General features: G+C 41.7%; 1 protein-coding gene and 1 non-coding gene across 3 annotated transcripts in view; one reads left to right on the forward strand and one right to left on the reverse strand.

The window, feature by feature from the left end:
• Window positions 1-11,268, reverse strand: part of LOC119810516 (zinc finger protein 431-like) — a 37,871-nt gene extending 26,603 nt beyond the window's left edge. For both annotated transcript variants that reach the window (XM_038324035.1, XM_042054799.1), the window contains exon 1: window positions 11,137-11,268. In XM_038324035.1, coding sequence (XP_038179963.1) covers window positions 11,137-11,163 — 27 coding nt within the window. In that variant the 5' untranslated portion in view covers window positions 11,164-11,268. The remainder of the gene's footprint in view (window positions 1-11,136) is intronic.
• On the forward strand, window positions 6,726-6,857 carry LOC119810927. Its single transcript, XR_005284863.1, has one exon. It is a non-coding gene; the product is annotated as a small nucleolar RNA SNORA41 (small nucleolar RNA).
• Window positions 11,269-14,706: the final 3,438 nt, after the last annotated feature.

Raw genomic sequence — 14,706 nt, forward strand, 5'->3', positions numbered from 1 at the left:
ACAACAGGCGTGAGTGAACCTGGGACCTCCCAGGGAATAGGTAGGAACCAGAGACCTCAGTGGGGCCAGGCATGAGTCTGGGTCCTCAGAGGGAGTAGGCCTGAGCCAGGACCTCTGTGGATCTGAGCATTGGTCTGGGACATCAAAGGGAATAGGCAGGAACCTAGAACCTCTGCAGATCCGAGCGTGGGTCTGGGACCTCTGAAGGAGTAAGCAGCTCCTCTGCTATCCCAGACACACCCGAGTCTGGTACCTCCAAGGCAGTAGTCTAGAGCCAGAAACTGTTCCAGATCCAACTCCAAGTCAGGGACTTCTGCTGGTGTGGGATAATTGTCCGTATTCTGTCAATAATGTTTTAAATAAATGCTGATTGGCCAGGCAGGTAATATAGGCGGGAAAACCAGACAGGAAGTAGAAATGATGCAATGAGAAAAGGAGAATTCTGGGAAGGAGGAAGTTGATTACTCCCACTCCTGCCCAGACCACCAAAGCAGCAGGATGTAATCTGCCCCGCTGAAAAAGGTACTGAGCCACATGGCTAAAATAGATCAGAAAAAAAGGGTTAATCAAGATGTGAGAGTTAGCCAGTGAGAGGCTAGAGCTAATGGGCCAATCAACTTTATAACTTATAGAGATCTCTGTGTTATTTCTGTGGGGTTTGCTGGCTGTGGGGTACCGGGCGGGACAGAAACCCCAACAAACAAGCCGGCCCTCATGTTACATTCTGCAGGAGGGGTTCCAGACCAGGATTTACAGAAACAGGGCAAAGCCAGCAACCTAGACCAAAGTAGGCCTGAGACAGCAAACTCCAAAGGAGCAGAGCAAAGCACAGGAGCACTGAGCTATCTCCAGGAACACGGAGTAACCACTGGGGTAAATAGAACTGTGACACTGACTGTACCACAAGGAACAACCATCTGAGCTTTGGATTCACTGGCACCTAGAAGATTATTCAACAGAATCTCAGGCAGCTCCAGCCACACCTATTAGAGGAAAAGATAAGTAGAAAAAGTAAGAATACATGCAACACTGCAAAGAGCAATTCAACACCAGTAAAACCTAATAAAAATAATAACCAAAACACTAAACATACAGAATAAAGAAAGAGTATTAAGAGCTTCAAAAGAAAAAGACCAAGTAACATATAAAGCTAGACCTATCAGAATTACACCTGACTTCTCATTGGAGACAATGAAAGCCAGAAGGTCGTAGTCAAGCGTTATGCAGACATTAAAAGACTACAGATGCCAGCCCAGACTACTATACCCAGCAAAACTCTCAATAAGCATAGAAGGAGAAAGCAAGATATTCCATGACAAATCTAGATTTCGCAAATTCCTAGCCACAAACTGATGTGGGAGGGTCTTCTGTTTTGTGTTGATTTCATTGGTTAAATAAAGAAACTGCCTTGGCCCTTTGATAGGACAGAAAATTAGGTAGGTGGGATAAACAGAACAGGATGCTGGGTAGAAGGTGGTGAGGAAGTTACCATGAAGCTCCGGTACAAGATGGAAGTAGGTTAGAATCTTCCCGGTAAGTGGTACTACACACATTAATAGAAATGGGTTAATCAAGATGTAAGAATTAGCCAGTAAGAGGCTAGAGCTAATGGGCCAAGTAGTGTTTAAATGAATACAGTTTCCGTGTAATTATTTTGGGTGTAAAATAGCCAGGCAGCAGGACAGGGGCCACTGTACCGCATCACTACAACAAACCCAGCCCTACACAAAATACTAGAAGGAAAACTCCAACTCTAGGAAGTTGGCTACACCAACAAAAACATAGACAATTAATGGTCTTGTAGCAGCAAATCCCAAAGAAGGGAAAAAATGCACAAGTTAACATCACCAACAATGAAAACTAAATTAACAGGAGATAGCAATCACTGGTCATTAATATCCCTTAATGTAAATGGACTCAACTCACCTATAAAAAGGCACAGGCTTACAGATTGGATATGAAAACATCCATCCTTCTCCTTCATTACAAGAAACACACCTCAACCTCAAAGACAGACATTGTCTCAGAGTAACGGGTTGGGAAAAAAATATACCAATCAAATGTACCTAAGAAACAAGCTGGTGTAGCTATCCTAAAATCTAACAAAATAGACTTTCAAGCTAAAATCAGCCAAAAGAGACAAAGAAGGTCATTTCATATTAGTCACAGGAAAAATCCATCAAGAGGAAATCTCAATACTGAACATCTATGCCCCAAATACAAGTGCACCCTCATATGTAAAAGAAACACTTCTAAAACTTAAATCATACATTAAACCCCACATATTAATAGTGGGAGACTTCAACACTCCCCTCTCACCACTGGACAGGTCAGTCAGACAAAAAAATGAACAGAGAAATAAGAGAATTAAGAGATGTTATGAATCAAACGAACTTAACAGACATCTATAGAATATTCCATCCAATCAGGAAAAGAATATAACTTCTTCCCAGCATCTCATGGAACCTTCTCAAAAAGCGACCACATACTCAGTAAAAAAACAAATCTCAACAAATACAAAGAAGTGGAATAACCCAATGTACCTTATCAGATCACCATGGTTTAAAACTAGAAATCAACAACAATACTAATTCCAGAAAACCCACAAACACATGGAAATTAAGCAATGCACACCTACAATCATCAATGTGTCAAGGAAGAAATAAAGGGAGAAATTAAAGACTTTCTAAAATTCAATAAAAATGACCATACAACATACCCAGATTTATGGGACACAATGAAAGCAGTGTTAAGAGGAAAGTTCATAGCACTAAACGCATACATAAAGAAGCTGGAAAAATCCCACACTAGTGAATTAACCGAACATTTGAAAACTATAGAACAAAAAAAAGCAAACTTACTTAAGAGAACTAGAAGGCAGGAAATAATCAAATTGAGAAATTGAGAAATCAATAAAATAGAAATAAAGAAAACAATACAAAGAATCAATGAGACAAAGAATTAGTTGTCTGAGAAAAATCAACAAAATAGACAAATCTTTATCAAACTAACCAAAAGGCAGAGAGAGAATATCCAAATTAACAAAATCAGAAATGAAAAGGAGGGCATAACAACAGACACCAAGGAAATACAGAGAACCATCAGGTCATATTTAGAAAACTCCACAAAATTGGAAAACTTAAAGGAAATGGACAACTTTCTGGATAAATATCACTTACCAAAATTAAATCAAGACCCAGATAAGCAAATTAAACCGACCTATAACTGCTGAAGAAGTAGAAACAGTCATCAAAAGTCTCCCAACCAAAAAAAGCCCTGGACCAGATGGTTTCAGCTCAGAATTCTACAAGACTTTCAAAGAAGAACTAATATCAATACTCCTCAAATTATTCCACACAATAGAAACAGAAGAAACATTGCCAAACTCTTTTTATGTGGCTACAATTACCCTCATACCCAAACCATAGAAAGATATTACTAAGAAAGAGTATTACAGACCTGTCTCACTCATGAACATTGATGCAAAAATACTAAATAAAATACTGGCAAATTGAATCCAAAAACACACCAGAACCATCATCCACCATGATCAAATCAGCTTCATTCCAGAGATTCAGGGATGGTTCAACATACAAAAATCTGTCAATGTAATCCACCATATAAATAAGCTGAAAAATAAAAACCACATGATCATCTCATTAGATTCCAAAAAAGCTTTTGACAAAATACAACATCCCTTCATGATGACGGTGTTACAGAGAGCAGTGATATAAGGAACATACCTAAACATAATAAAGGCAATATATAGCAAGCCAACAGCCAACATCAAACTAAAAAAAAAACAAAACAAAGCAAAACAAAAACAAAAACAAAAAAAAAAAAACTCCCAGCGATCCCACTGAAATCAGGAATAAGACAAGGTTGTCCACTCTCTCCATATCTATTCAATATAGTTTTTGAGGTCCTTTCTAGAGCAATAAGACATCAAAAGGAGATCAATTGGAAAAGAAGTCAAACTCTCACTGTTTGCTGATGATATGATAGTTTACATAAGCAATCCCAAAAATTCTACTAAAGAACTTCTACAACTCATAAACACTTTCAGTAATGTAGCAGGATACAAGATTAACTCAAAAAAATTAGTAGCCCTCCTGTACACAGATGATAAAAAGGGCTGGCAAAGAAATCAGAGAATCAAAACCCTTCACAACAGCCACAAATAGCAAAAAATATCTCGGAGTAACTCTAACCAAACACGTGGAAGACTTGTATGACAAGAACTTTAAATCTTTGAAGAAACTGAAGAAGACACCAGAAAGTGGAAAGATCTCCCATGCTCTTGGGTAGGCAGAATTAACATAGTTAAAATGGCAATCTTTCAAAAAGCAGTCTACAGATTCAACACAATGGCCAGCAAAATTATTCACAGACCTCGAAAGAACAGTACTCAACTTCATATGGAAAAGCAAAAAACCCAGGATAGCCAAAACAATCCTGTAGAATAAAAGAACTTCTTGGGCTGGAGAGATGGCTCAGTGGTTAAAAGCATTGCCTGCTCTTCCAAAGGTCCTGAGTTCAATTCCCAGCAACCGCATGGTGGCTCACAACCATCTGTAATGAGAACTGGTGCCCTCTTCTGGACTGTAGGCATACATGCAGACAGAATACTGAGAATACTGTATACATAATAATAAAATAAATAAATCTTAAAAAAAAAGAACTCGAGGTATCACAATCCCTGACTTCAAACTCTACTACAGAGCTACAGTACTGAAAACAGCCTGGTATTGGCATAAGAACAGATAGGAGGACCAATGGAACTGAATACAAGACTTAGATATTAATCCACACATATTCGAACACCTGATTTTTGACAAGGAAGCAAAAAATATCAAATGGAAAAAAGAAAGCATATTTAACAAGTGGTGCTGGCATAACTGGATATCAACATGTAGAAGAATGAAAATAGACACATATCTATCACCATGCACAAAACTCAAGTCCAAATGGATCGAAGACCTCAACATAAAGCCAGCCACACTGCCCCTTATAGAAGAGAAAGTGGGATGTACACTTGAATGCATTGGCACAGGAGACCACTTCCTAAATATAACCCTAGCAGCACAGACACTGAGAGAAACAATTAATAAATGGGACCTCCAGAAACTGAAAGATTTCTGTAAAGCAAGGACATGATCAACAAGACAAAACAATAGCCTACAGAATGGGAAAAGATCTTCACTAACACCACAAAAGACAGAGGTCTGATCTCCAAAATATGCAAAGAACTCAAGAAATTGGACACCAAAAGAACACATAATCCAATTTTAAAAAATGAAGTATAGACCTAAACAGAGAACTCTCAACAGAGAAATCTAAAATGGCTGAAAGACATTTAAGGAAATGTTCACCATCCTTAGTCCAGAGAAATGCAAATCAAAGCAACTCTGAGATTCCATCTTACACCTCTAAGAATGGCCAAGATCAAAAACACTGATGACAGCTTATGCTGGAGAAGTTGTAGGGAAAAGGGAACACTTCTGCATTGCTTGTGGGAATGCAAGCTGGTGCAACCCCTTTGGATGTCAGTGTGGCGATTTCTCAGAAAATTAGGAAACAACCTTCCTCAAGACCCAGTAATACCACTTTTGGGTATATACCCAAAGGATGCTCAATCGTGCCACAAGGACATGTGCTCAACTATCTTCATAGCAGCTTTGTTTGTCATAGCCAGAACTGGAAACAACCTCAATGCCCCTCGACCAAAGAAAGAACAATGAAATGTAGTACATTTACACAATGGAATACTACACAGTAGAAAAAAATAATGACATCTTGAATTTTGCAGGAAAATAGATGGAGCTAGAAAACATTATTTTGAATGAGATAACCCAGACACAGAAAAACAATTATCACATGTACTCACTCATAGGTGGTTTTTAAACATAAAGCAAAGAAAACCAGCCTACAAACCACAATCCCAGAGAATTTAGACAACAATGAGGACACTAAAAGAGACTTACATAGATCTAATCTACATGGGAAATAGGAAGTAGAAAAAGACAAGATCTCCTGAGTAAATTTGGAGCATAGGGACCTTGGGGGTGTGTTGAAGGGGGTGGGAGGGGAACAGAGAAAAATGTAGAGCTCAATAAAAATCAATTAAAAAGATAGAGAATAAAAGGGGAATAGGAGATAGTTATGAGATCCCCAATTTGAGTGTTGGTATCTGAACTCAGGTCATCCCCAAGAAGAATATGTGCTGAGCCACCTGCCAAGACATATAGCACTTTTTACCCAATAAACCAAAAGTCTCATAGATTGAGAACAACAAGAATAAAACCTAAATAAATAAATAAATAAATAATCCTTGGGAATATGATGCATCAATATAGGATGCTGTGTACGGTAAATTTGCAGCATGAACTGAATGCAATCCAAAGAAATTTCCCAACAATTTATAACAAGAAAGCTGATTATCCAGTCACAGTGGAAACACTCAGAATGTTTAATGGGATTGTGAAAAAACAGTACAGAGATTGACACAGTATGAATTCTATACTTACCATAATACTACAGCAATCAAGAATGTGTAGAATATTTGTGAAAGAAAAAAGGGCATGGAGAGAAAAAGCCAAGAACAAAGGTAGGAAAATATAGTCACCTTTTAATCAAAAGACCAAAGGAAACTCAGTCAGGAAAAGTGTTATCTGAACTAATGTCAGTCAATTCCCTATGATTCTATCTGTATAGAAATTAAATAAACCCACAGGTACTGGTCTGCAGCTGGTCTCACGGTGGCAGTTGTAGCATTCCTCTGTGGGATAGAGACTGTTACACAATTTCATGCCTCTTTCTTAGCCAAAAAGAAAGAGGCCTGTGCGTGACAGACACAAGGTGGAAAAAAAAGAAATTAAATAAAAACAGACTTCATAACTTCCACAAAATTAATTCAAAATGACCCTTTAACTCTTATGTTTCTAACCCTCCAGCTGCTGATATTTCTTCTAGAGACAGAAGCCCCATGCTCTAGAACTCTCTCTGCAAATGGAGGTGATTTCCTGCTATGGATTTATAGCTCCCTATAGTTCCTTGTAGTTTCAGGTAAACCCATCCCCACTGATGCCCAATAGCAAAACAACACAGAAGAATAATTTAAAATCTGCTTCCTGCCAAATGGATTATTGCACAAGAGGTGAAATCTGCCCTATTTATCTGCCCAGCACCATGGATGCTTGAGAAATCTCTGCAGATCAGAAAGCCCCATTTGTCCTCTGGAACTGAATCACACCATGGTGGTAGCAGAATGTTAAATGCATTCTAATCATGTATTGCTGAAGGGTAATCCACATCACCTCTTTCTATCAGGTACTAAACTATCTGTAACACTTATAAGCCAAACCTGACAGTGGAGTGCAATACTGAGAACGTCCAGAAACTAGACCATCATTTTCCAATTCATTTTCCTACCATCCACCACAAGCAACAACTGCACCCTGGACAGTGATATTACAAGCATCATATCCTCCCATGCCAACGCTTCTGTGCCTCCCCCTGCCTAGAAAATTCCACATAGGGAGGCTTAGAGGACAAGGGCCACTGCCAAGGTTAGCAGAAGACCAACAGAATCACAGTCTAGCTCATGGACCATTCAAGTCTCAGCAGAAATAACAATGCAGTAGACCTGCTCTAGAAACCCCCCATTCACCATGGCATGGCTTGTGGTCTTCCTTACAACTCCCTACAGTAGAAACATAGAAGAATCATGAAAAGAACAAGCTAGGGCCATCCAGCTGGGCCTCAGAATATTAGCAGCTACCATACTGGGTGAACAGAGATCAAATGACTCACACAGCACACACCTTCCCAGCTCTACTCTTCCAGCCCAGCAAACAGGGCTCTAGTCTAGAAAGTTTTTATTTTTGTTTTTTTTGTTGTTGTTTGGGTTTTTTGAGACAGGGTTTCTCTGTAGCTTTGGAGCCTATCCTGGGACTAGCTCTTGTAGACCAGGCTGGCCTCAGACTCACATAGATCCACCTGCCTCTGCCTTCTGAGTGCTGGGATTAAAGGCGTGCGCCACCACCGCCCAGCTAGAAAGTTTATATTTTAATTGACATTCTTCCATTCTCCAAGTACACTTCCTATTCCTCGGCCAGGTACAGGGTCTTTTTTGTGCACATTCCATTATACACTCACTATTCAGTGCAGCCAACCTTTTGCTTCTTAGCTGGGAGTCCTTGTTAAGGCAACAAACAGGCTATGAATTAAAAACAATGAGAAGTCATGATAGGGTTTGGAGGCAAGAAAGAGACTGTGGGTATGATATAGTTTTTATCTCAAATAATTATTGGAAAATTTGAAACAGGCTTTAGGGCCATGTACTCCAGAGACTAAGGATTTGTATGAGAGAACACCAAGGATTACGCACACCTTTTCTCTCAGCCTGTATATCTTAAATCTGGAAAATAACAGTACTGGAAAATAATAGCAGGGCCACAACTTTTTACAAAGATCCTCTACTTTGGTTGAACTAATGTAACTGCAGTAATTTGGTTACATGATAAGTTCAGTCCTTTACCCAGATTCTTGATTGCCTTGGTCTATGGACCTCAAGAAATGGCCAGCCAGGACATTTTTGGAGCATCTAAAATTGATTACCTGACTCCACATTGCTAACATCAACTACTGCCAAAGCAAGAAACCTCTCCCCCTCCTTCCTGCCCCTCTCTTTCTGTACCGTGATTACACCATTTTCAAAGTTGGTCAATGAAATCAATTCCCCAGTAAAAATCAGAGATATTGGAGGACACACATTCACTGGTGTCTCTCTTATCCTTCTCACTGAGCTGTAAAGGCACAACCTGGAAGGAGTTGCAGCACTGTCTTTCCAGTACTGGGCAGCAGAGGCAGGATTAGGCGTTTGTTCAAAGCAATTATCAACTTCATAGCTACGGGTAATATTGCTCTAAACAGAATTAAATAAATTGATAACACCTGAGAAAAAAGGAATAAAATTCCTAATGACCAAGAAACATTGGAGAACAGAAACAAATAAGAGCAATAATGTACATAAAGCAAATGTTAAAAAAAAAACTGATACCTGTAAGTGACTTTTTAAAACGATGACTCCAGCAGTTGACTGCCTACTCTGTCCTCGTCTCCCTCCACCCCAACAGTGTACACAATAAACTATTCCTCCAACTCTTGTCTGAAGGCAGAAATGTTCCGCATGCAAATCCTTTTCCTGTAAGTGCAATGAACAGTCAACTACCTGACACAAATGAAAAATTTTAAAACTCTGAGGTGGTATGGTCATTTAAGAATTTTGGAGGGAGAATATAAAGGACAACAAGATCATTTATTGTCCTAGAATGGAACAGTCTGAAATGAAGGCCACCTGGATCAACAGAAGAGAGCTTGTCTCAGAAACACATTTTCCAAAAGGGTGGGAGTTCAGTTGTTCTAGAATTAACATGCCTTCCAAAGGAGAAATTACTACACACACTTAGGAGATTAATAAAGAAAATTCTCTTTAATGAGAGCATTTATCTATCTTTGGCTAATGCTCAAAAAGGAGCCAGCCTAGACAGATTTTGCATTCCACACATGCTGTCATCCTTAAGTTTCTTTTAGGTTCATGCTCCAGGTTATGCTTTGAACAATTATTAAACAGGGAAAGGAGACTGCAAGTCTAGCAGATGGGAGTTACACAGCAAAGATTTCTGAAGTACACCAGTGACTTGATACAACAGGTCATTCTTCAGTGACTGGGCCCTGAGGTGAAGGTGCCAGTGAGTGGGAAAGACAGAGCAAGCAGATGGTAGAAGAGATAACAGCTAGGGTGGGAGGTCTTACACAAGCTTTGTCTCATGTCAAGTAAGCTTCTTAAGAAGAATACCTTCTTGTACACCACTCCCATGGGGGAATGGAAGGAAATGGAGAAAATTTCTATGAAGTCAGCAGAAACTATCATGCCATGGGACAAATTCAGGAGGAGGCTAACCAATGGGAACACAGGGTATTTCAAGAACAATACTGACTATGTTGACAGTGCCTTGGGACTGATAACCATAGCTCCACTTGGTGGGAAATCTTAGGTTCTAGGGATCAGAAGCAACCTCTCCACAAAGGCCCTGTCCCAGACCACTACCACCTCTGTATTCCACATTTTAGAGGTACTCTGTTTTATTATCAGTGCATCAAGGCCTTATGGAAAGCTCCCAAGGCCTAGGCCCCAGGCTGTTATTCTCTCTTCCAAGTTAGTTACTCCTCCCTGCTGGAGGGCCTATATGACAGTCCCCGACCAGTCCTCAACACAACAGCATTTTATCTTTTGGGTGCTTGTCACCTGGTGTCGTATGTCCCATCTCTCAGAACTCTGCTTTTCTCAAGAAGAAAGCTGCAACTTTGAGGCACACCAGCCCTTAAAGTAGGTTATGACCCTGTAATGCCACCTTGAGCAGCTTGTTAGAGGACTGTTCTTTGATACAGGGATGGGCCTAGGGACTGATTGTAAATCACGGGTGGCTTCTTTGTAATGGTTTGGAGCCAAATATCTGGACAGTCCTGTTTTTTTTTTTTGTTTTGTTTTGTTTTGTTTTTTTAGGTACATTAGCATCTCTAGCTTTGGGGTGTTTTAGGGACAACCTTCCCTTAGCTAAATTCTACCGTGTGAAACTTACCATCTACTAAGCATTAGTAATTTATTTATATCATCAATTCTACTCCTCTACATCACAGCTAAGTAGTGGAGTGCTAACCAACACAATAGATACTTTTTACGACCTCCACAAAATTAACTGTGAATGGATCTTACACATAAAGGTTAAATGCAAAGTGCTGGCCGTCTAGAAGATACAGGAGAAAGTAGGCCTCTCCAAGTTTGGCAACCTGTCTTCCACGGATGCACCGAAAGCATATTGTTGTTAACTACAAATACTTTTCTACACACAGCTCCGGGTTCCCAATGCTCTGAATAGATGCAACCCACAGAGCAAAATTATTCAGAGGCCTGTGCCTGGGTCCAGGGAGTCGCACAGACTGCATGGGAACGCACAGGACAGGGAATCTGACTGCATATTCCCAACCCGTCCCAGTCCCGGGGAGGACTCGCCACATCGGCTCCCGCACCTCCCATTCGCTCTTTCCTTCTGGGGACAGCAGCCCCTCCCTCACCATGCCGTGGCTTCCCAGGTCGCCCATGGCCCCTTCACAGCACCCTGCAACAGCACTCGCAGCGCGGCACACGAAAGCCCTGGCACCAGCTCCTCTACAAAGCTAAACCGGCAACCTGGCTCCCGGAAGTGCCCTGCACGACTTCTGACTGGCAGTTCCGCCTGGAGGCCCTGATTGGCTAGTGATGAGAGCAACTCCCTTAGGGTTACATGTGCTTAAAGACACAGCACATCGGGTCCTGATCTCGCCTTCCACCCCAGATCCAGATCTTTTCCAAAGCTGCAGAGATTTGCATTTCAATAGCACTTGCCCCTGGCTCCAGTCGCTGACCATGCTATCTTCCCGCGCTCCACAGGCACTCTGCATTTTCCTCCTGGACACTTTGTGATTAGCTTGCAGGACCCTTTCCTCAATGTGGAGTGGAGTGATTTCCTGTCACACAGGTGCAAGGGCATCCAGAATATTAACAATTTTAAAGAGAGATTTTAGGACACAAAAGGATATGCTTGTTCTCTGGCTTCAGGTGAAGTCACAGGTACTTCAGACAACCAGGAAACAAATGCAGCAATCAGATAAGAAAACATAGTAGCATCTCCCACCAGAAGGCTGGATGATGGTTCCATTGCATTCGAAGTTTTCTTGACTCTAAAGGGCTGTTGACCCATGTTCATCTTTGTGAAACTGGAAGTGCTGAGGTGGGCATTTGCTCCCTGCACAGTTTGTTCTGTGGTTTCTTGAAAGATCGTCTCTATAATTTGACAAATAAAGGGCCGCATGTGCTTTACCATGTTGTTTAGCCATTCTACTCTTTCCGTGTCTGGAAAATGAACCCAGGTGGACAGATTGCAGGCGCTCACCTGCAGGTGCACTACTCACTCCTCATCCTCCAACAGCACCAGTGCATAGCACAGGATGCTGGCCTTGAGGCCGTGGCTCCCTGTGGCACCAAACAAGAAGACCAAGCACCAACAGCACCCAACTGAAGATCAACCCCAGGTAGCCAAGGGCATACACCGGCAGCAGTAGCCTGAAGCTATGCACCAGCTGCGCCAGCAGCCCTGGCAAGTCCACACTCAGCAGGACCTCAGGCTCAAAGTGAGCTTGGGGAGGATGTGGACGTAGCAGCCAGTGACTCTTCAGGCCTTGCACAGGGTGCTGACCAGACATACAGCTCCCAGCCATCCTCGGCTTTCCGAGTCCCAGCGGCTGGGGCCAGTTACACAATGCAGTCTATCCTGGAACAGAAAGCACTGCCAGCCAGCACCTGTACCCAAAGGAGGAGTGCCAGTGGGATATAGGTGTTCCCAGTTGTATGCTAGCCAGGACTCCACATCAACAGCTGGCCCCAGAGGCCTCTCCCTGTGCCTACTGCTGCATCCACCTGCCAGCTGCCTGCTGCCTCCGGAGAGTCAAAGGGGATCAGGAATTCTGAGGACACACTGGAGCAGCCAGCTACAGCCTCACTCTACCAGCCAGGCCCAAGTTCCCACTACTCGGACCACCTACCAAAGTCCCAGTGGGGCCTGCAGAAACAACCTTGGACCTGGACCACCAGGCCTCAGACCCTGAGACCCCAGCTTTACCAGTGATGTGCCACCATCCCTGGACTGGCTGCCAAAGTTCAAAGAGGGCCCTAAGTCGCCTTTCATGCACTACTGCAAGGTCTGTGCAGGGCTGCACACCTGTCGGGACCACCTGGAAGGACAAAAGCACCCCAAAATGCAGCGGCTCAACTGAAGGCTATTTATTAATCTGTATAATAAATAATAATAATGTATAATCTTAATTATACATTACATTTTAAATGAGCTGCCCAAACAGAATTCTTTAAACAAGAGCAGAAATGCATATGCACAGTGTAACAAAATCAACCAACCTTAAATATGTATTAATAGACCAAGATCCATACCAGTGCAAACTATTCACTTCTATATCATATCTCCCTTATGGTGTTTTGTTTGTTTGTTTGTTTTAGAAATTGACTGTGACCATTGACCACTTATAATCAACCACCTTTAAATGAAAATAAACATTATAAACACTCATTTTGGGAATTTGAGTGTTGTTCTCTCCAAACTGCTTCCTGCTGTTTGTTGGGTGAAATGTTTTTAGGGGTTCATGGAGACCTTTCAAGAGGTCTTGTTCCATCAAAACCACATTAGCCTGGAAGGAATCCACAGGTTCTCATCTGTGGAAACAAAAGCAGAACCTCTTTTCCAATGCAATATATCCTTAGAACCAAATTTTGAAGTCAAGATTGTAATTATTCAGCCACAGATAAGGCTGCACTTCCAGGTTCTAAAGGAAGGCATGTGTGGGCAGGCCCTTGGGCACAAAGGGCCCTGTGTGACCCACGTGCACGTATGTGTGGTTATATCCATGTATGACTCAGCTAGACCCTTGTGCGCATGTGTGAGTCGCCGGTCATCTGTGTCATCAGCATGTGGCGTAGTCACAGCAACCCCCTGTGTGCATGTGCTAGGCAGCTTTTAAAAGCTGGATGCCCCATCTCCCTCTCTTTCTCTCTGCACACTGATCCCCAGGCCTGTAAGCACCCCCTCTAATAAACTCCTAAGTGGCTTTGTTGCGTGTTGGATGACTGATCAGGTCTCTTCCTCTTCATGTGGTAGCTTTTAGCCAACCAGCTGGACCACTTTCCACTTACATACTAAATTCCCCAGGTTTCTAGAGGACTTAGATGGTCATTTTTAGTCTCTCCATCAAGGAGGCAGCTTCCAGGAAATATTCAGATATACTCATTTATAATTTTTTTGGTCAGCTATCATCAGAGAATCTTCTTTCTGCAACAGATGGGAACAAACACAAAGGCCCACAGCCAGACATTGCACAGAGTGAGAGCCCTTGGAACACTCAGCCCTAAAAAGGGGGGGTATCTCCATGAAATCCAAGCCCTCAGAGTTCAGGGAAAGCCATGGAAGTGAAGGATTTATTTGACAAGAACTTTAAGTCTTTGAAGAAAGAAATTGAAGAGGATACCAGAAAATGGAAGGATCTCCCCTGCTCGTGAATTGGGAGGATCAACATAGTAAAAATGGCAATTCTACCAAAAGCAATCTATAGATTCAATGCAATCCCCATCAAGGTCTCATCAAAATTCTTCACAGATATTGAGAGGACAATAATCAACTTTATATGGAAAAACAAGAAACCCAGGATAGCCAAAAAAATCTTATACAATAAACGTACTTCTGGAGGCATTATCATCCCTGACTTCCAACCCTAGTTTTTGGGGGATTCCCTTTGGAAAGTTATATCTGATCAAATGAAAAGTGTTTAATAGTTTTTCTAGGTTAGTTTAGCTTAAGCAGCTATGCTGTTTGATGAACTATCATCTCTTGTAATTAAGAGGTGTCTCTTGTTCAAATTGAATCTTTATCAGTTTTGATGGTATCCATAGCTTTTCTTCTCCTGTGGAAACAAAAGTAAAACCCCTTCACCAGTGTAGCACGTGTCCTGGTTTCCATTCTGATGTCAGTACATCTTTAAAGTATATTGGCTGATTTGATTCTGCAATTTTTTTCTACTCTCCAATGTCTCTCCACGGCTATT

Source organism: Arvicola amphibius, chromosome 3 (genome assembly GCF_903992535.2).
Source record: "Arvicola amphibius chromosome 3, mArvAmp1.2, whole genome shotgun sequence".
In the NCBI taxonomy this organism is placed as follows: domain Eukaryota; kingdom Metazoa; phylum Chordata; class Mammalia; order Rodentia; family Cricetidae; genus Arvicola; species Arvicola amphibius.